This window comes from Diadema antillarum, unplaced genomic scaffold (assembly GCF_040938485.1).
Source record: "Diadema antillarum isolate AM-2024a unplaced genomic scaffold, OU_Dant_1.0 seq00000089_RagTag, whole genome shotgun sequence".
Classification (NCBI taxonomy): domain Eukaryota; kingdom Metazoa; phylum Echinodermata; class Echinoidea; order Diadematoida; family Diadematidae; genus Diadema; species Diadema antillarum.
Window position 1 is genome coordinate 528670 of NW_027271179.1, and position 22387 is coordinate 551056.

General features: G+C 38.4%; 1 protein-coding gene across 1 annotated transcript; it reads right to left on the minus strand.

Moving 5' to 3' along the window:
* Positions 1–17619: 17619 nt before the first annotated feature.
* On the minus strand, positions 17620–21852 carry LOC139726565 (uncharacterized). The gene is made up of 3 exons (XM_071637557.1): positions 21699–21852; positions 18373–19079; positions 17620–17769 (listed from the first exon to the last, which is right to left on the minus strand). The coding sequence occupies exons 1-3, from the start codon at positions 21850–21852 to the stop codon at positions 17620–17622; spliced, it is 1011 nt and encodes a 336-aa protein (XP_071493658.1).
* Positions 21853–22387: the final 535 nt, after the last annotated feature.

Below are 22387 nucleotides of genomic sequence, written 5' to 3' on the forward strand. Positions count from 1 at the left end.
CTCCTCAATTTCACCGCAGCTCGCGGGCACAATATTTGTGTATGATGCGTACACGCACACGCGCACACACACACACACACACACACATGTGTCTCAGTGGCAGCATTGTCCCACACGTTTATGGATATAGCACCGAGTCTGGCATTGCGAAATTGCGTGCACAAACTTCGGTCGTTCGGGAGATTACGAAATAACGCACCAATTTAGGGGTGACGATCGTCCGACTTTAACCAGAAACTCGAAATTGGGCAGAGTATGTTTTATTATATGATTATTTGTAGCAGTCTTTAAATCACGACTCAAAACACATCTTTTCATTTAACTGTTCGTTATTACTAAGCACATCAGAAGCTTTTGCAGCGCAGAAGAATAAATGTCTATAGGCTTTTGCGCTTTATAAATTGATATATTATTATTATTATTTGGGTGCTCTTCGTTACTCCAAAGGTTCGTTATTCCGAAGGTTCTTTATTCGGAAGGTTCGTTACTCCAAAACACACAAATTCTCTATACCAAAAGTTCGTTAATCCGAAAATGAAAAAAGATTCGTTGATTATGAATAATTCGTTAATCCGAACATTTGTGGCGTTATTCCGAAGGTTCGTTATTCCGAAGGTTCGTTTATCCGAAAATTAAATAGGGTTCGCTATTCCGAAGGCTCGTTTATCCGAAAATGAAATAGGGTCTGTAACGAACCTTCGAAATAACGAACTTTGTTTGATTTTCGGATTAACGAACCTTCGGAATAACGAACCTTATTTCATTTTTGCATTAAAGGGAACCAAACCCAAAGAGCAATGTGGATTGAGGGAAAGCAGCAACGTTAGTAGAACACCAGTGGAAGTTTGAGGAAAATCGGACAATCGATGCAAAAGTTATGAATTTTCAAAGTTTTGGTGTTGGAACCGCTGGATGAGGAGACTACTAAAGGTTATCACGTATGTGTGGACAACAATATTAACAAAATATAGAGCGAATTCAACAAAATTTTATTTTTCATGAAAATTACACATTCCATCAACTTGATACTGACATTATGTAAAGGGTATAGCAATTGTTCCCCCTGCTTTCTGAAAGTGGTTAGTCAAGTGCTCTTTCATTATGCAAGAAAAGTGATTTTTTTTGTGGAATTCCCTTTATATTTTCTTTATATTGTTGTCAACTCATTCGTCATAATCTCTAGTAGTCTCCTCATCCAGCGGTTCCAACACCAAAACTTTAAAAATTCATAACTTTTGCACCGATTGTCCGATTTTCCTCTAACTTTCACTAATGTGCTCTACTAATGATGCTGCTCTCACTCAATCCACATTGCTCTTTGGGTTCGGGTTCCCTTTTATGAACTTTATCACATTTTCAGATTAACGAACCTTCGGAATAACGGATCTTCGGAATAACGAACCTTCAGAATAACGAACTGTAACCTTATATTTGATCTCAAAAAATTAGACAAAAAAGGGGACTTGAAAATGTGAGGAGAAAAGTCGTGTGGTTAATGCGATGTTGAGGAGAGATCCTACAGTGACCTTATGAAGTAGGGCGCGACTTTGTCACTGTTTCTGTCTCTGCCATTTCACAATCTCGACGAAGCAGCACACGATAAGGAGGGTAATTTGGTGAAAAAGCACTCTAATAGTGCTAAAGACTTTTGGGAAGGAGAAACATTTCTTTGTCTAGTTCCAAATCGTATGATTACTTGCCCTGGTAGGTTCCATGCGCCCATTCAAAAATGAAACACATCTGATGAGTCTGTTACATGAAAGCAACATGACTGTAAGCTCCTTGGATTATCTCATCTTGAAATTTCACATTGAAACATTCAAATTACATGTTATGAATTATCATAAAGCATTATCAATGTTTGTGTTATCAATATCAAAACAAAGTAAAAGAAAGTGGTGCTATAAAAGGTTGACCGCATCCCATCCCATCTTTTATTAGGACCTCTTTCTTTTTGGATATTTCAGCAATTTCAAAACCGATTATTTTTTTTTTCATCTTCAGTAAAATTGTAAATCCTCCTAGTTATTATGCTCTTTAATATTTCATATACATGTAAGTTGTTTCTCATCTCAGACTAGATAGCAGAATTAAAATCTGAATCCCATCTCAACGAAAACTATACTTTAACATCCCTGTAATTTTCCTGCGTCCTATTCTCTATTATCCTCTTGTTCTTTTCTCTGGTCTCCTTTGCTCCCTCTCTCCCTCCAGTCTCTTTATGTCTCTCCCTCATATCCCTCTGTTTCCTGTTTATATTTAAGCGTGCTTGTGAGGAGATGTAACTCAAAGGTGCCAACAACCTTCTCAGTGTGATTATAGCACAAAACATCTTCCTAAACCGACGGCACTTTTATGTTTTGGTTTTAATGCCGTAGCATACATGTAAGCATAAAGTGGATTCTGTCGTCACTCTACCATGCAGTATCATAATCAAGAGATGTAAGAGAAACGTTGAAATAAATCATTAGATCAAAGATATTATTTTGATTTCAAAGGTAAAAACTACAGTAGTTAGCTGTCGCTGACGGGGATCAGATACTGCAACTATTCTGTAGACTAGACATGCGTTCTTGAAAATTCAGACTGTCTAATTTTGAGTGGTAAACAATAAACTGTTTTTAGGAAACGCATAGTTGCGAACTTCAGGACTGCAGTGAAATAATGTAATAAATTAGAATTATTCTGATTGATGAAGCAGGTCGACATTCCCTTGTGTTGGGATTCTTCTTGTTATCAGTTTGTTCTGGCGTAAATACTAAATTTTCAAAACACTACATGGTGAAAGTTGTGAGCGGTTCCTGCATACATCAACGTAAGTGGCGCTATCCATAATACCAGTCTGTAGAACTTTTACTGGAACTGTGTTGGTGTTGTTCCTTCAAATAGACTGGTTTGCTAACATATTCAAATCTTTATTGATAGAATTGGGTAAATGTTCAGATCTACGTATTGTCAACGGTAGAGTTGGTGATGATCAAGGTAAAGGTAGCGATACATGTGCAGATGTTAGCACCATTGATTACGCAATTTTAGCCTCATCTGAACTGTTTATGAACTTCAGTAACTTTTATGTGGATATGTTTGATGAACTCTTGTCTGACAAACATTGCCCGATCGTCTTAAGTATCCATGCAAAAACGTCAACTGTTCCTTGTTTGAAGAGTATTGACAATACGGTCGATAGTTCCGTGAAGGGTAATAACAATAATAACACAGAAATGAGAAGGATTAAATGGAATAACGATAGGAAGTCTGAGTTGTAAATGGTTTGAACGCTTTTGCTATATCCGAATTAGATTCCTTTATCGAGTCCATGAATGTTGATAATGTTGGTCAAGAGGACATCGACAGAGCAACCAATCTATTGCAAGACGTGTATGTTAATGCGGCTTCTTCATGTGGAATGCTGCACGAAATGAAGAGTAAATCGCATATTTAACGACTCTTTCAAGATCACAGCCATGGTTTGACAAAGAGTGCAAAAAATATAGGAAAAAATTCATGCAAATTAAAAACATGTCGAGAAAATAGATCAGGTTATATGGATGTAAAGAGAGCAATCGGCCAGAGTTATAGAAACTTTGTACGATCAAAGAGAAGAAAGTACTTTGCTGACCTACATACTAACATAAGTAGTTTGAAAAGTAAAAATCCCAAAGACTACTGGAATATTACAAGTAGAAACAAAAGGAACTACAGCGTCTTCAGATATTTCAATAGGAGATTTCTTTGAACACTTTAAAAGCTTAAACAATCAAGCTTCGAATACTGATGTCGTAGATTTTGATTATGGCATTGGTATGAATTATTAATGGAATCGAAGAACTGAAGTAATACAGCAGCTTAAACGTCTTAAAAATAACAAGGTTCCTGGGGATGATATGATTTTAAACGAACTGTTAAAGAATAGTTCTAAATCTCTTTTGAAACTTGTTACCAAACTGTTTAATGTAGTGCCTGATACAGGCATTATACCCTCAAGCTGGGTGGTAGGCTTGATTAAACCTTTGTTCAAAGGTAAAGGCTCACCTGATGCTGCTGATAACTAGAGGGGTATATCACCCTTTTAAGTTGCGTTGGCAAGCTATTCACTGCTATTCTAAATGAACGCATTACTTCGTTCATTGACTCTTATGATCTACTTGGTGAAGTTCAAGTGAGTTTCCGGTGAGGTTATATTCTACGATGGATCATATTTCTTCATTGCACGCAGTTGTTGATTGACATTTACAAAAAAAAATTGTATTGTGCTTTTGTGGATTATAAAAATGCCTTTGATTTAGTTGATCGAAGTTCGCTTTGGATTAAATTACTGAAGAACGGGATTGATGGAAAATTGTTGCGTGTACAATTTGTAATAATCAAAATTTATGACAACTCTAAATCTTGCTTTTCATACGGTGGTTTTTTTTTCAGAGTAACGTAGGAGTAAGGCAAGGTGAAAATTTGTCTCCAATCTTATTTGCACTGTACCTGAATGACTTTGTATCTTTTTTACGAGAGATACAATGGTCTGAGCTCTCTATCTACATCAATTCACGATTGCTTTTGTGAGAAAGAAATAGATGTTTATATGAATCTATTTGCTCTTTTGTACGCTGACGATACTATTGTACTTGCTGAAAGTGCGAATGATATACAAGATGTTCTTAACGCTCTTTCTGATTATTGCCAATTATGGCATCTTACTGTTAATACCACGAAGACGAAGGTCGTTATTTTTTCTAGAGGAAAAGTGAGAGATATTCTGAAGTTTTATTCTGCCAATGAACCGTTAAGTGTAATTGATGAGTACACATGTACGTGAATTTAGGAACAACTTTCAACTACAACAATAGCTTCAAAAAAAGCTATAAATAAACAAGTAACTCAAGCACAAAGAGCTATGTACTCCATGAAGAGCAAAATCGCATCTCTTTGTCTACCTGTCGATATTCAACTTGAGCTATTTAATCAATTGATATTGCCAATACTGAATGGGTGTGAGGTTCGGGGTTTTGAAAACGTAATTCAAATTGAAACGTTTTATTTGAAGTTCTGTAAAGAATTGCTCGGTCTGAACAAGAGAACTCCCAGTTGTATGACTTACGGTGAACTTGGGCACTACAAACTAGAAAAAACTGTCACTAGTCGAATGCTAATGTTCTGGTATCGTCTCGTAAATGGGAAATCAGATAAATTATCAAGCATCATTTATAGCTTTAAATTTTTCTCCTTTTTGAAAGGGAAAAATCAGATGGGTTGGATTCTCAAAGTGAAGAATATTCTCGATAGCTTAGGCCTTTCTGACGTGTGGAAGAGTCAAGCAAGTAACCTGTCTTTATCTACATTCAAAAGAATAGTATATACAAAAATTAAAGATATGAGTCAGCAGGAGAGGCACAGTGATGTTGAGCCAAACAATCAATGCACTGTTTATAGAATTTTAAGCACCGATTATGCTTTGAAAAGTACCTGATTCGTATTAATGAAAATAATAGGAAATGTCTAACACGTTTTCGTTGCCTCAATCATAAGCTTCCAATAGTGTCTGGGCGTTACAAGGACATTCCAAGAATTGAACGTTTGCGCACTCATTGTTCTAAAAACGATAAAAACGATCATTAGATAGGGCCTCTTTGTTTTTGGATATCTCAGACATTTCAAAACCAATTTTCGTTGACGAACTTTATATTCTTTTTGGAATTGTATGCTCTTTCATATTTCGTAAGATGTTTGTCATTATCTCAACAACAAAAAATAGAATCCTAAGGCCACATCGCAACCAAAATATACCGGCATCCCTTTAAACAGAAACTCGAAATTAGGCAGAGTATGTTTTGTTATGTGATTACTTGAGTTCAAAAATTAAACAAAAAAGGGGGCTTGAAAATGTGAGGAGAGAAATCGTGTGGTGGATGCGATGTTGTGGAGGGATAATACATTGTCATTGTTTCTGTTTCTGCCATTACACAACCTCGGCAAAGCAGCACGCGATAAGAAGGGTAATATGTTGAATATTTTGTGCCAAAGAGTTTTGGGAAAGAGAAAAAAAATCTTTGTCTAGTTCCGGATCGTATAATTACTCGCTCTGGTAGGTTCCATGCGTCCATTCAAAAATATAACACCCGTTAGTCTATTACATGAAGCAACTTACAAGCTCTTTGGATTATCTCATCTTGAATTTCCCATTGAAACATTTAAATTGCATGTTATAAATTAACATATTATAACATATATTAATGTTAGTGTTATTGTTGTCAAAAACAAAGTAAAAGAAAGTGGTCCTATAAAAGGTGGTTTGCATCTTACCTTTTATTATTACCTCTTTCTCTTTGGATATTTCAGCCATTTCAAAGCCACATAAATATTTTCATCTTCAATGAACTTGTACATACTTGGCTATCATGCTCTTTAATATTTCAAATATTAGAGTTGTTTCTCATCTCGGACTAGATAGCAAAAGTTAAAATCTAAATCCCATCTCAACGAAAATTATACTTTAATTTCCCTGTCATTTTCCTGCGTCCTATTCTCTATATCTCTGGTCTCCTTTGCTCCCTGTCTTTATGCTTCTCGTTTATGTCCCTCTGTTTCCTGTTCAAGCGTGCTTGTGATGAGATGTATTCATATAAAAGGTGCCAACACCCTTCTCAGTGTGATTATAGCACAAAACATCTTCCAAAACCGACGAGACTTTTATAATTATGTTTTGTCTTAATGCCGTAGCATATACATGTAAGCATAGAGTGGACTCTGTCACTTTCTGTTGTTACTCTACGACGCCAGTGGCGGATCCAGGCAGGGTGCGTCGGCCCCCCCCCCCCTTTATTTTTTGTCAAAACAAAAGAAATGAAAAGAAACATTTGGGATGGGGTGCGCCCCCCCCCCCCTTTAATTTTGTAAAGGCGCCCCCTCTTTACGGAATTCCTGGATCCGCCCCTGTATGTCGTATCATAATCAGAGATATAAGAGAAGCAATGAGAAAAATCATTAGATGAAGGATATCATTAATTTTGATTTCAAATATAAAAACTAGTTAGATGTTGTTGACGGGGATTAGATCCTACATCTATTTTGTTGGCTAGACATGCGTTCTTGAAAATTCAGACTGTCTAATTTTGAGTGATATACAATAGATTGCCTTTAGGAAACGCACAGTTGCGAACTTCAGGCCCGGTTTCATAAAAAGTCGATATGATAACAACTCTTGCTCAGCTGGAATGTCAATTGTCATGGTAACGACAAGAATGTAGCTTCCTGATTGGTTGTTGCTATGGAAAGTTGCCATTCCAGTAAGAGTTGACATCCTAACATCTTTTATGAAACAGGGCCCAGGATTGCAGTGAAACAATTCGAATTGTTCTGATAGATGAAGCAGGTCGACATTCCCTCGTGTTGAAATTCTTATTGTTATGATCAGTATTTACCGTTTGTTCTGGCGTAAGGCCCCAGTCACATAATGCTCTGCGTCCGGAGTTACGTCCAAAAAAGTCATTTTTCCTGCGGACTCTCGCGGATCCCTTGCCGTCACAAGAAATTTTTACCAAAAAAAAAAAAAATACGGAAAAAATGCGGGCGATACGGACAGATACGATCAGATGCGGGCACCTGCGTCCACTTGCGAATAATCTTACGAATTGACACCTTAAGCCCCAGTCACATAATGCTCTGCGTCCGGCGTTACGTCCAAAAGAGTCATTTTTTTCCGCGGACCCCCGCGGATCCTTTGCCGTCACCAGAAATTTGTACAAAACATGCCGGCAAAAAATGCGGGCGATACGGACAGATACGACCAGATGCGAATACTTGCGTCCACTTGCGGATATTCTTACGAATTGGCACATAATAGTTCTGAACGCTTGCGTAGAGTTGCGGATATTTTCGGATAGTTACGGATAGTTACAGATTGTTATTAATAATTATGGACAATTTGGTTTTCTCTTACGATTCCTGCTAAGTCAGTGTATTATGACAGCAAGGTTATCACATTTTGGACTGTCTTACATTGTACACTGGGGAAAACTGAAATTGAATTACGTACAAGTTGTGAAAAAAATCGTAATCCTTTAATTTGCCTTACAATAATAAAAGATATATGAAATTTTGAACTTGAAGTTTGAATTTTGCTTGTGCAACTCAAATATGAATAAACGTCATAAATGTAAAGAATATAATTATGTGACCGTGCATCACAAAACGAACAAAAAGTCGCACACACTGATTTTGTGTGAGGACTGAAAATAGGTTAAATGGGTCAACCGAGCCGATCTTGACTTGGCTACCCTGGGTAAATAAGGCCTTATCATTATTATTATTATTATTATTATTATCATTATTACTACTATTATTATTATCATTATTATTATGATGATGATGATGATGATGATGATTATTATTATTATTATTATTATTATTATTATTATTATTATTATTATCATTATTATCATCATTATTATCATTATTATCAATTTCAGTTTAATCTGATAATCCCTTAATTGTTGTTAGTCCGGTGGTTTCCATCTTGTTTTTTGTCCCATTCATCGCACAACCAGCACGGCTTGATAAAGATAAAGCGCTTGAATAGACACTGTACTTCAGAGGCTCTTTTCTCAGTTTACACTTTTCCTGAGTGTGTGCATTCTTCCCACTATTTAGATAGGTTAGGAGAGTCCATTTGATTTGAGTGATACATCATTTTAAAGCTTAAAGTCTGCTCTTTCAGAATATGCTCTCAACTAAAATTTCATGTGTTTCGACGTTTTGTGTGTTTTGTGGTGCAGGGTCACATATAACATCACTATACCACAAATAAAATACAATTTAGATCGAAAAGTTAAACATTAGAGTAAGAAAATATTACTTGCAGTCATGGAATAGACAAACTGTGATTACGCTGTCGTTGCTCAGCGATATTCATGACTTATACTGGGTTATGTTAAGGAGATATTTATGATAAAGCAATGTTTATTAAATTTACAGAAAAAAAAGACATCAAAACTTTCAAACACCCCTCCCACACCCAAGTACAATATTAAGTCATCTCTTGAAGTAATGTATTTTCTGTTTGAATTTCTTGTATGCATGTCATTTTGTAATGCGCAGTTGAGTATATTGTTATAGTAGCTGCGCAATATAAATGTCCTTTATTATTATTATTATTATTATTATTATTATTATTATTATTATTATTATTATTATCATTACTATTATTATCAAAAAAGAAAATGTAATACACATTCGATGGAGCGTAAAGTGCATGGGTAAGACTATAGAGAAATACTAAATTCGTTCTCATTTTATATAGTTGCCCCTGTCCCACACCTTCCCCGGCCAGAAAAGTGATAAAATGCTATCCCCATCCCCTACCCAAAATATTGCTTTTTTCAAAAATATACATTCGAAGAGTACAAGAAAAAAAAAAAGTTCAGCACCAAGAGTCAACCGATGTCATGAGTATACATGATATTAATGGGTGCCACTTAAAATGACCATTAATTGTGGGAGAAATTTCATAATTTGACCATGCAGTTCTGCCTTTCCACCGCTCCGACTGTGTTTTAGCATTCCTTCAGGTAAAGGCGCTGCAGCTTGGCAACAGGAGTAGTGTGCCTTCCCACGAGTCTCTGTGTTCCCATGCGAGTGGAAAACGGAAAACGTCGAAGGACGTAATTGTCCGCAACATCCGTAGCTGTCCGTAAATATCCGTAAGCGGGCAAAACTGTTGTGATACGTTAACTTGCGGTTAATTTCGGATACTTACAGTGGACGTAAGCGAACGCAAACGGACGGAAGGTAAATTTTTTTTGCGGATGGTCTGCGTCCAAGCCACGGGTAGTTACGTTCAGTTACGGATAGTTACGTTTGGTTACGGTTACTTGCGTAAGTTTGCGTCCGTGGCGTCCCTCTGCGAAATTTTGAACATTTCAAAATTTCGCAGGTTCGGCGACGTCATTTTGCGTTTCTTTACGGATGAGTTACGGACAGTTACGTCTACATACGTCCCTGCGGATGCCTGCGTCCACGCTGCGTCCCCCTGCGTCCACTCATTCGTATCTATCCGCGGCGGACGTAATCCATCGTAAAGCACTGTGTGACTGGGGCATTATTAAGTTTGTTTTTTCGACTTGCGTAAACTTCCGAATACTTCTGAATACTTGCGGAGAGTTACGCATAGTTACAGATTGTTATGAATAATCATGGACAATGTGGTTTTCTCTGACGATCCCTGCTCAGTTAGTATTATGACAAGAAGGTTATCACATATCGGACTGTCTTATATTGTACAATAGGGAAAAGCTGAAGTTATGTCATGTACAACTTGTGAAGACTTTTCGCATTCCTTTAATTTGTTTTACAGCAATAGGGGAAAAATGAAATTTTTAAGTTTGAATTGATTTTGTGCAACTCAAACATGAATATATACATCATCAATGTAATATGTAACATGTATTATGTAATATAGATCGATAAGTTAAACAATAGAGTCGGAACGAATACATTACAGCCATGGAATAGACAAGCTTTGCTTTAGCTGTAATTGTGCATGGATAGTCATGACCTACTGCGTTATGTTAAGGAGACTGATATAATAAAGTTACCGTAATGCTTGATAAGTTTCCAGATATGAAAAATAAACATCCGGACTTTAGAACACCCCTCCATTTCCACAATATGAAATAAAAAATGTAATACACATTCCATAGAATGTAAAGTGGTTAAAGGGGATGGCGAGTACCTGATCAGTGGGAGTCAGTGCATGGGAATGCTGGGGGTGATTGTTCCAATCCTTGTGCGATTTATTTAAGAGTACATTATATCTCTTGTGTGAAAATTACTTGCTTCAGAATGGCCTCATATTCAAGTAATGTGCAGTTTAATGTTTCCAGGTTACCATGCCTTTACAGCGACGGGGCGGTCGTTAAAGGCCCGTTAACTATCGCCCGACAGTGTACAGGCACGCACATTACTTGAATGATGATGATGATGAAGTCTTGTATAGCGCCGGTATCCGCCAAGTCAGGCGCTCATGGCGCTTGCTCCAAAATAAATACATAATTCAGCTTAAATTTCATGGGTGCACCGCTTGTGATATGACAGTTAAAATAAAAAGAAACAGTTCCAGGAAGTAATTGTCTCCAAATGTGTAAACATACATTCTTACACATTGGCTAGTTTTTCAATTTGAAGAGATGGGTCTTGAGGGCTATTTTAAAAGATTCTGTGGTAAGAGCTCTACGGATAGACTGTGGAAGGCCATTCCATATCTTTGCAGCAGCCACGCGGAATGAACGAGCTCTCCAAGAGTTGTGTGCTCTGTGTTCCACCAGCAGGTATGAGAGCATTCTGAAGCAAATAATTTTCACACTACATTAGATATATAATGTACCCTTAAATGAATCCCGCAAGGATTGGAACAATCATTTCAAGCATTCCCACTGATTCCCACTGATCAGTTACTAGCCATTCCCTTTAAAACTTTATAGAAATACAGTCGTTCTCATTTTATATAGTTTATCGCTGCCCCACATCCTCCTCGGCCAGAAAAGTAAATAACATGCTGCTACCCTATTCCCTTCCCAAGATATTTACCTTTTTCGAATAACATACATTCAGAGAGTGCAAGAGAAATAAGTTCAGCACCAGGGGTCAACAATGTCATCTGTATATGGGTGCCACCTAAATTGACCATTTGCGGGAGAAATTTCATAACTTGACCATGCAGCCGTTCTGAGACTCCATCGCTCCGACTGAGTTGCAGTATTCCTTCAGATACAATGCGCTGCAGCTTAGCAACACGGGTGGTGTATTTAGTAGTTTACCATGAGTCTCTATTCCCATGGGAGAGGAAAATGATAATCCCAAAGGACGCAATTGTCCGTAGCATCCGTAACTGTCCGTAAATGTCCGTAAGCGGTCGTAAGTGTTGTGATACGTTAACTTGCGGTTAATTTTGGATACTTACGGTGGACGCAAATGAACGCAAATGGACGGGAGGTAAACATTTTTTTTCTTTCTTTTTTGGTTGCGGATGGTCTGCGTCCAGGCTACCGACAGTTACATTCAGTTACGGATAGTTACATTTAGTTACGGTTACTTGCATGCGTAAGGCTGCATCCGTGGAGTCGCTCTGCGAAATTTTGCACATTTCAAAATTTCGTAGGCTTGGCGCCCTCATTTTGTGTTTCTTTACGGAATAGTTACGGACAGTTACGTCTACATACGACCCTGCAGATGCCTGCGTCCACGCTGCGTTCCCTTTGCGTCTACTCATTAGTATCTATCCGCGGCGGACGAGGCACTGTGTGACTGGGGCATAATTCAGTTTTCAACACACTACAGCAACGTACATGAAAGTTGTGAGAAATTCCTGCATACATCAACGTCAGTGGCTCTATTCATGATACAAGTAGCTTGAACTTTTGCTGGAACTGTGTTGGTGTCGTGCCTTCAAATAGACTGGTTTGCTAATATATTCAAATTTTTTTGCATGCCTTTCTGGCAAAGGTACTTCTTCACGACGTAAATGTATGCAAAGTGGTTAGGTCAGGTGTTAGTTGAAAAGGTCGTTACGTTAGGACTTAAGAAACTTGCATAAAATTTGAATGATTATGTTTATTAATAAACCGGTCTATTGATGATCAGCAACTGCTACGTTTTGGCACTGTCAAAGCATTTTACACTGCGGGTTGTCAGGTGGACACTTGTCAGTGACAGTAATCTTCAGGACTGAAGGATGCAGAGTATAAATAGAAGAAGAAGAAGAAGAAGAAGAAGAAGAAGAAGAAGAAGAAGAAGAAGAAGAAGAAGAAGAAGATGGGGGGAGGTAGGGGGATGAGCTTTTTTTCCCCCCTGTCTTGTCAATTGACTTAACCTGGAAGTGGGGCCAGAAATATTTTTGCGTCCCGTCCCCCCCCCCCCCCCCCCCCCCCTCCTTATGGAATTCTTGGATCCGCCATTGCTTGTCTTGGTTTTCAGTTTCTGGCGTTTTGTTTTGTTTTGTTTTGTTTTGTTTTGTGTTGTGTTGTTGTGCTTTCTTTTTCTTGTACGATTTTTCATCATGTGATCCAACCTGAAACAGCAACAAATATTTTATGGTGAAAAGACCCACAAATGTACTGTAGGTCGAAATTTGGTGGTTTTTCTCTCCCTCTCTCCTTCTCACTCCCCCCCCCTCTCTCTCTCTCTCTCTGGCTTTTTGACACTTTTCGAAAAATGATGATCGGTGATATTATAATGTATGTCGTCTTTAGAGACTAATATAATTTTAAAAATGTGAAGTATAATAATGAAAATAATAACGGATGAGAAGCCTGTTGAAGTCAACCTTCTTTACTACGTTTTTGCCTATTTTCTTTTCTTCAATGTGGGTACAAAAAGTTCTGTTGGCGAATACTCACATTTTTTTTTTCAAAACTTTGAAAAAAGTCTCTTATTCTAATTTCGTTCCAACGATTTTGATAATACTATGCATTTGAGAGGATTCATCTAACAATTTTGTTTATAAAGTCACATGCTCCATTTTCTTGATTTGTTTGTTTAAATATTCATGATTGCCTGGAATGTTTTCCATTTAATTTGTCCAAATACATTGTTTTATTTCTTTCGATGGATTTTGACATAACAAAGCACCGTCCTTATCGCACTGATAAACGATAAAAAAAAAGCATTTACACGTCCACAAAAAACAACAACAGGAACTCAGCATGACCAATAACATTCCTCATTCCCTCCCGTCTCTCGCTCTGTCTTTTACAGTTCTGTCTGTCTGTATCTATCTATCTGTCTCTGTCTCTCTCTCGCTTGGGATATATAATATAGATATGACATATAAGAAGGGAATAATACATATATATATATATATATATATATATATATATATATATATATAATCTTATTCCCTTCTTTCTCCTGTTTACAGTGGTGCTCAAAAGAAATACAACAATGACTGTTCGTAGGATACAAGGTACATCTATTTTGCAATAATTGTTTCTATAATTGGAGATTCCCCATGGTCAATTGCCGAACATTTTCAAACAACGGACTATGACGTTATTCGATAGAAAACATGGTACAAAAACTGGATACACGTCAAAACTAATCTGTGCATCATATGACTAAATTTCATTACTGGAAATGCAAAGACGGAAGCATTTAAATAAAGAACAAGTGGACGACTTTTTTCCTAGATAATGTTCAGTTTAGCCAACAAATCTACAGACTATAAAAAGAGTTCCTTCCCTTCCTAAGCAGAGTCTGATCTGGGACAGATATTTGACATCGTAGTTTGTATAATTATGTAAAAAGACCACTTATAAAATCCGAGGTAGGTTGTCTCTTTATTGAGTTTTGTGCGTTAGGCAGTTGCATGATACAGCCATATCTTTGGCTCATTGTAACAACTGTTTCCGTGGATATAAACAGGGAAAACAATAATATCTTACCCAAGATAGCCCATAATGACCTTGGTCGCTGAGTTATTATCATTCTAACTCTTTGAGTCGTTATTTATGCATAACATTTAGCGTAAGACAAATGGAGGGCAGTGACACTTCTAGAATACTCTACGCTAATCTCTTTGTTAATTTGCGATGCATCCATTTCTGCATAACTCTTTGGTCATTGTTTTATCGCATCACTTCCATTTAAAAATGTTGGCAGAAAGCATAAAAATCAAGCTATTATATTTCACCATTCTTATTTCATGTATATAAATTTTGAAGGCATTTTTTTTTCTGAAAAGAAGAAACTGAGTTGTCTCAGGTCCAACGTTTTTGACTGACTAAAAGATTTTAACAATTATGTTCATCTAATCAAATGCAATGAGAGTTACATTACGCATGTCTGTACGGAAAATTCAGTTAACACTTCTTTTTAACTAAGTAACTGTGATGTAATCGTTGACAAGTAACGGAAATGCAAACAACTGTATGAGCAAAGAATGTCATCAATTTTCCGTGTCAAAATTGATATCATGTACGTTACATCTGAAAATAACATATAGCTGTTATGCTTGCCCACTACGCTTACCGAGTGTTACGGTTGTCATGGTAACAAATACATTATTCCGGTTTGGGGAATGGATATATACCTATCATAAAACTTTGGAGGCCCTAAGAGATAGGATTAAAACATTTCACAAGGATTTCATTTTCTGTGAATCACCAGCAATACGGCAATGAATGTAAAAAACAACAACCAACAGTTATATAATGGTGAATACGAATAATTTGATGGTATGAACTGTAATGATGAATGAGACGTGCTGAATAAAAGGATATCTCCGAAATGAATACCTCAGGCAGTCAGAAAGTGAAGAAACCGCTTGCACTCCCATTTGTTTAAATAGATTAGCAGCCATAGTGTCAAGAATATACATTAATTTTGACTCTCCTGGGAAATGTATTCCTTCTATTATTGTGGCGTAATAAAATTCAATCAAGTGGAGGTTTTCCGTTCAAAAATGTGATTTTAAACAAAATATTTATTCGTCCTTGAAATGAATAATGTCCTTCTACGGTTTCGGTTTCCTTGGGTTTCAAAATGTTCTTAAACTTTCGACAGCTGAAAGTTGATATTTCATGCATGCCTTTAGATGAATACTAAGTTAACACTAGTTAAGTACCATTGAACATGATCAAAATTCGTGTGGTATTTCATATCGATAGCATAATTATGTATGACATAGACACTTCTGATGATTAACAGGGCCTATCTTAGGTGCTCCCCTCTCTCCCTCTCTCCCTCCCCCCCCCCCTCTCTCTCTCTCTCTTTCTTTGTATTTGTTGTTACCATTTGTTACCATTACTTGTAAACCATCGAATGTCTACAATCCTCAGTGAATATCGGCCAAATATGAGGAACGTCCTTAGTGCAATTACGCAACAGTCGCATCGCACTTTGCTGTTTGAAGCTTGCAAGTTTACGATTACTGTCATGCATGCCTGCTCATGCTAAGACAAATTGCAGAGTCCCGTGAATTTACCATGCTGTGATTATAGACTTCGCTAAATAGTTGAGCCTGTTCCTACATCAAACTCACTGAATAAAGAATATGTTGTCAATAAATACAAACAAGCACGTAAATCACACCGCCTTATAAGTTAAAATAAATCAGAATGTAAAGATCATCCTCAAGGAATATTTACACGTTGTGTCGAATACAGGACTCTGAAATACCACAGCTCAGCCTCTGAAATACTTATGAATGGCATATAGTCTGTACAAAGCAACAAGAAATGTTGCAAATAATAGAATAAAACGAATCCCGTTGTTAATGTCTACATGATGCGACTTTTCGTAAAAGCGTTGTTGTGCACCTCCATTAACTCTCCATCGTGAAACAGTTAGATTCCTTATGAAATCATATCGTTTATGGCCTTTTTAAGGTAGGTGATATAATAAATAGATTGGCAGTTAGAAAGCTCCATCTCATTAGGACGTCGTCGATTCATTTTATTCCTAAATACAAAGAGTTTTAATGCATGATGAAATCAAAAGATGCCGTCTACATCTCGGCCACGTGCAATTTTACGAGCTATACTGTAAAATGGTGAAATCCGTCAACTTTGACAAAATGAATACACACTTTGTCTGATCATAATGAGAAAATATGAGTGAAAAAAACTTTTTTTTTTTTGTTCACAGTGAAATAAATAGATTAAAATTGAATCAGCAGCATTACTGTAATGTTGTATAAACACCGAAAACAGAATGTCCTTGTAATGGGAGAGACTTGAAGAAGTACGCATGCCCAGACTGGTCACGTGCTATCCGATTCACTTCATCCAACCTGGTTGTCAGTAAGTTAGTCAGTCAAAAATAAACTAATGAAAATGATAGTAAGACCACAGACATGTGCAGCACATTTGAATCCTGAATGGTGTCATGTGCTTGACAGCTCTCCTTCGGTACTGCAATTTAAAGTCTTTCCGAAGAAACTAACTTCGACTGTCAACGCACCTGGTATTTCTTAAAAGATACAATATTCGGGTATTTCATACCCCTAAGTCTCTCAATGAATTCGGGGGTCCCACATGAACCACATACAATTCATATGACATCCTCTTCGGTTTAAAGAATGTTACATTAGAAGAATTGTTTCTATTCAGACTTTGATTCGGTGAAGATGTGGCCGTAGCAGTCCACGCAGCGTAAAGAGGAGATTTGCACAGCTCCAAAGTTTCGCTGAAAGTATCCTATGACACACTGTCATCATTTGTTTTCTCGCATTGCTGCAAATGGACGGGTAGTGCTCACGTGTGTACGACGACAGTTAACGCCATTCCATCTTCCGACGCACTCGACCTAATCTTGCGCTACCCTCACGGTCGGTCAGCGACTCATCAGTTTTACAACCACGCCACCTCTTCCACCGGTATTAGCGTCCGCATCATTACAACCTGGTCTCTGTACAGGCAAAATCGGAGTGATTTCACGGGGCAATCATTATCTGTCCTACGGTGAATACACATACTCAGCATCACTCGTGTTTAGTCAATCTCATTACTGAAAAGTGAAGACGAGTAGATTGCTCGGATTCCCCTATTGTAGGCAACTCTGTCTTTGTAGCTTGAAAACACAGGAATAGTTCACACGTCAAACGCGCCACTGTGCTTTCATTGTGCGCTGGAGCTGTCAGAGAAACAAATCGGTGATCTGCTGCAAAACATTCCTTCGGCGTCGTGTTGCGTGCTCCGACTGGCCCGATGTCGCCTCATGAGCTAGCGTTGCAGCAACGGAGAGTTCTCTGGACACTCTTGGCAGATTCGAACGTGTTCTCCGCGTCTGTAAGGTTGTCAAATCAATGAGACAGAGAACATGAATCATCAGAATTGTAGCATTCATTGAGTAATTATTTGACAATGAAACTATGAGGTTGACAGCGCAAAAGCTTTTAATGCCATAATTCCTCTGTTAAGACAAGATACATTGTTTTGCAGGTATCATTTTTATCTCAAAACAAAGTAAAGAGAATCTTCTTTCATGGGAGCTACTACCCTTTATGAACACTTAGAAACGCTTGGAGAGTGGAAATTCAACATAAAACAGTCCTTGCTGTAAGTGTTCGACATTTGCAGTGAAAACCACACCAACATTTTAGTTATTTTTAACTGTTGCAGAGAAAATAATATCTTTGATTTCTATTACAGAAAAAAAAAAATGGTTTCACTGGGGACAAGACCCTTTCCTTTGAATTAAAGGCAAAAAGCACTGAAAGTTGAACAAAAGCATATGTATACAGACAAACAAACAAACAAAAAATTTACAAGATTAATTGAACGTTGAAGAGCAAAATAAGATTTTATTACTTCTTTCGAGATGTTACCTTTACTATGCATTAAGCTTTACTTAGCTTTACTATGCATTACTATGCCTTATTACACTCACATCTACACCCAGAGGTTCTCTTATGAGTGTGGTCTCTTCATTCAATCCCAGCATGTCTGTCCCGCGGGAACGCTCAGCTGACTCCAACCGCTTCTTCTTCTTCCTCTCCAATTTCCTCTGGATTTTCTTCTTTCGCCGCCTTTCCCTACTCAGCTCCTTCTTGCGTTCCCGGCTCGCTTTCCTCTCTTCGCTCTTCAATCTCCTCCTCTCCTCCTTACTCATTCCTCTTGTTGGAGTCCTTTCTCGCTCACCGTTCGAAACAGTGGAGGTACCACGCCCTTCCGACGAGTCTTTCCTCGGTTTCTTCCTTTTCGGCTTGTCCACACTGGACGTATTGACACTCGACGGCGGTTGCTCGACCCCTGTCGACGGGGATGCATCCGGCGAGCTGACGGCAGTAGGCTGCTCCAGATTTGTCGCTGTGTTGGTGTTGCTCTCCGTCAGTCTTTCACTCGACTCGCCTTGCGGTTGTGATGTCGAGTCGTCAGTTCTGTGGTTGTTCGCATTGGCCGCCACCGTGCACTTATTGGGCGATTCTGTGGTCCTTTTGTTACAATAACTTTCCAAGATTGCACGGGAACAATCATTATGGCAGCACTCGGTCACAATCAATCCCGTTCGTGGTCGCCGTCTCTCTCGATGATGATCAGTTGATATGGATGATGATAGGAAACTTGCAGCTGTATGTCTTGGTATTGTCGGCGAAGCTGGCAAGTTAAATCAAGAAGAAGAGAAAGTTGGTTTCTAGTGAAACATCATTTACGCTCTGTTCGTATAAGCGAACAAGTACAAAGGAATAAAAGTAAAACGGTCAATATCAAACATGTACTCGTAAGAGATGAATGCTAAATATTAGGCCTATGTGCTTTTGGTTTACATTAGATAACTCAAAAACATCTTATACCATCTAAATGGCCCTAAGACTCTACATATGATTTTGTATATACTTTTTCTCCCCTATCGTATTTGCTTATCAGCTTTCTTCTTCCGCATACCTTTGCCCTACAATGCAATGCTGCCATCTAGTGAGCAGTTTTGCACAATAGGTCTCGGCGGCTCAGCGGCTTAAGTTCGTGATCTTTGGAAACTTGGAAAAAGACAATCATTAATACAATGAAAGTTACCATGCGAGACTATATAAAGTGAAGCACAGAAGCGAGAGAAGTATTCATGATGAGATGAATGGGAATAGTCTCGCGGTACAGTGTCGAAAATCAAATGGGTTCAACGGCACGTAATACCGTGAGCAAATACAGAGTTTGAATGATTTCTTCAGCATTTATTTAGCTCCAATGAATAATTCAAGTACGGAAAATATCGTTTAAAAAAAGCTGTTGATGGTTAGGAACATAATTATTCGCACAAAGAATAGGAGTCATTTTCCACCATTGATTTTTATCCTTCCCGTCCCCCCTCCTCCTCCTCCTCCTCCTCCTCCTCCCTTGTTTTCCTTGCCGATATCGGTGTCTTCGATTTGCTTCTATTTCAATAAGGTGACACAGCAATGACTTCCTGTGCTTCCCTTTTTCATTCACCGATCGGGGATTCTTCCCTATTCGACCTGCCACCCGTTAACCTTGTAATAAGACGGCCATTAACCGTTACTATGGCTTCTACGTTATTTTTGATCCTATCAAGATACTACTAAGGTAGTCCCTGGACTCCCTGGGCGCTGTGTCGAATGCATGGGATCTTGTTGTTGTTGTTGTCTTAGGCTTGCTTAAATTTGGAACTCCTGGGCCCAGTTTCATAAAAGATGCTACAATAGCAACTCTTGCTGAAATGGCAACTTCCCATAGCAACAGCCAATCAGGAACCTCGATTCTTGTCGTAACCATGACAATTGTCGTTCCAGCAAGACTTGCTATCACATCAACTCTTTATGAAATGTGGCCCAGATATTCATATTTTAATAGCTCTCGCCCGCCTCTGTTTGATCTTTCAATATTGATACGTCGTGTGAATAACACCTCCATGTATTGTCCCTTCTACCAAAATTGTGATATGAGTGCCAAAGTAAGACATGAGTGCGTACTTTAGGATTATTATCTGAAACTTGCAGTGCGAGGGATCTCTCAAGATAGCTCGAACAAGAGGCGTATTAGCTCATGCAATATTAAGAATAGGAGAGAGAAGAAAATAAAAAGAGGCGGGCGAGGGGGAAGACACAGAAAGGGGGAAGACAACGGGCGAGGAAACTCGTGGGTGGGGGGGGGGATAGAAAATGATGCAACATGAATAGGGTCGGAAGAGAGAGATTGCCCGCTGAAATAAGTGTCATGAATCAAGGTGACCCTTTCCAATAAAACATCACTGAACCGGGGCGAGTGTGTTAATAACACACAGATTGCCATAAAAACTAACGGATGACATGCATTTTTCCCTCTCTCTTTTTTTTTTTGTGTAAACTTTGTTACCTCGTTTCATTTACGGCTACTATAGAATATAACCTTTCGGCCACAAGGAGCGGGGCGTTTATAGCGGCGGAACTATCAACGGTGACTAATCTGTTGATTCTTCGAGTACGTCACATTTTTGCGAGCAGTGAAAAAAATCATCGATGATGACTGTCTTAAGCAAATTTTCTGCAATTTCACTGATTTCCCTCTTCTAAGCTGAGTTTTACATTTCAATAATCCTTTACATAGGGATAAGTATGCACCATCAACAGAGCATAGTGAGTGAAACGCCGCAGGAATTTGCACAAGTTGATGTTCGGTATTTAACAACTGATAGGACTCGTTGTGGAATGATGAACGATGCCAGTATGATTAAGGGGCGTAGTCATTAATTATGTTCGAAACAACACATGACAAGTTTGCCTGGGCTTGTTATCAACATTACTTCTTGGGATCATACTAACCAACTCTGCTTTGGATAAGAAGTTAAAATGGATTAGACCTAATATCTACTTGCAAACTAACCATGGGAATGAATTTCTTAACATTACTGAGGTGGGATAGGCAGGACGAATAGACGAAGTTCCATGACGTCAAATGACGCGTTGCCGGGGGTGGGGGGGGGGGGGGGGGGTGGGGAACAAATCACGTGTGTATTAAACGCGTTGTTTTGGCGCGCCGTACGCGTACCGCATACCAGTACCCGCCTGCCTATCATGGGACGTGGGATGCAACGCTTCTTCTGATTAAGTCTGCCTCCTTCATTAGGCTGAAGATTCTTGCAGACTGTGCTATTTACATTATAATACAGTTTATTTACAGATATATACAAGCACATACGCAGTTTTCGCCCCAACATGGCTTGGTGACGTCATTGGAACCTCATCTACAGTAAAGAGAGGTCTGGTTATTGCCATGGTTACTTACAAAGAGGTGTTTGGGCGGCATAGTAGCCCCTTTCCTTGCAGACCAATCGCAGAGCGTCGGCGAGTTCCGAACCACACACTCTGATGCATGAGGCTGGTCCCGCCACGGACAGCAGCGAAATTACCAGTGAGAGGAGCACCCTACAAGGGTCCATGATCCAGATTCTGAAGAAGCAAGAAAACAGAAAAGTCGAAATAATCATGAAAATCATCAAATTATCATTTTTACATCGTATGGATAATTTTACGAACAAGTCGATATCTCGCGATGGACGTCAAGACATCTATAGATAGCACAATATTTCCAGCTCTGCAAAAATCAATGTCAGTTCTCAATATACAGCTATGATGAATATTCAATATGCACCTTTGATTGCGACACTACATTATCGACAAGATTGGATGTATATCTTATGTATGCTACCGCCACTAATGCCCCCCGAAAAAAAAACCCCAAAATGGGTTTATTATGTGTATACACACATAACTATGGTTTTGTTCGCAAAGTGTTATGACAGCTTTGAATTTCATAAGTCATATATCACGACATTCGGTAGATGAAACAAACAATTAATGTGATCCGTCAACTTATCATAAGATAACAATATTGCTAATTGCTATGTGATATATGAGAGCGGCGCAAACAAGTTTAACAATCTTTCATAATTATGTAACGACATTTTCTGAGAG

Bases quoted from the DNA above. Each gene is read 5' to 3' on its own strand.
- LOC139726565 (XM_071637557.1), bottom strand. From the start codon at position 21,852: ATGGACCCTTGTAGGGTGCTCCTCTCACTGGTAATTTCGCTGCTGTCC. The intron at 19,080-21,698 runs GTAAGTAACCAT...TTAACTTGCCAG, and splicing joins TGCCGCCCAAACACCTCTTT to CTTCGCCGACAATACCAAGA. The intron at 17,770-18,372 runs GTGAGTGTAATA...ACAACCTTACAG, and splicing joins GAGAACCTCTGGGTGTAGAT to ACGCGGAGAACACGTTCGAA.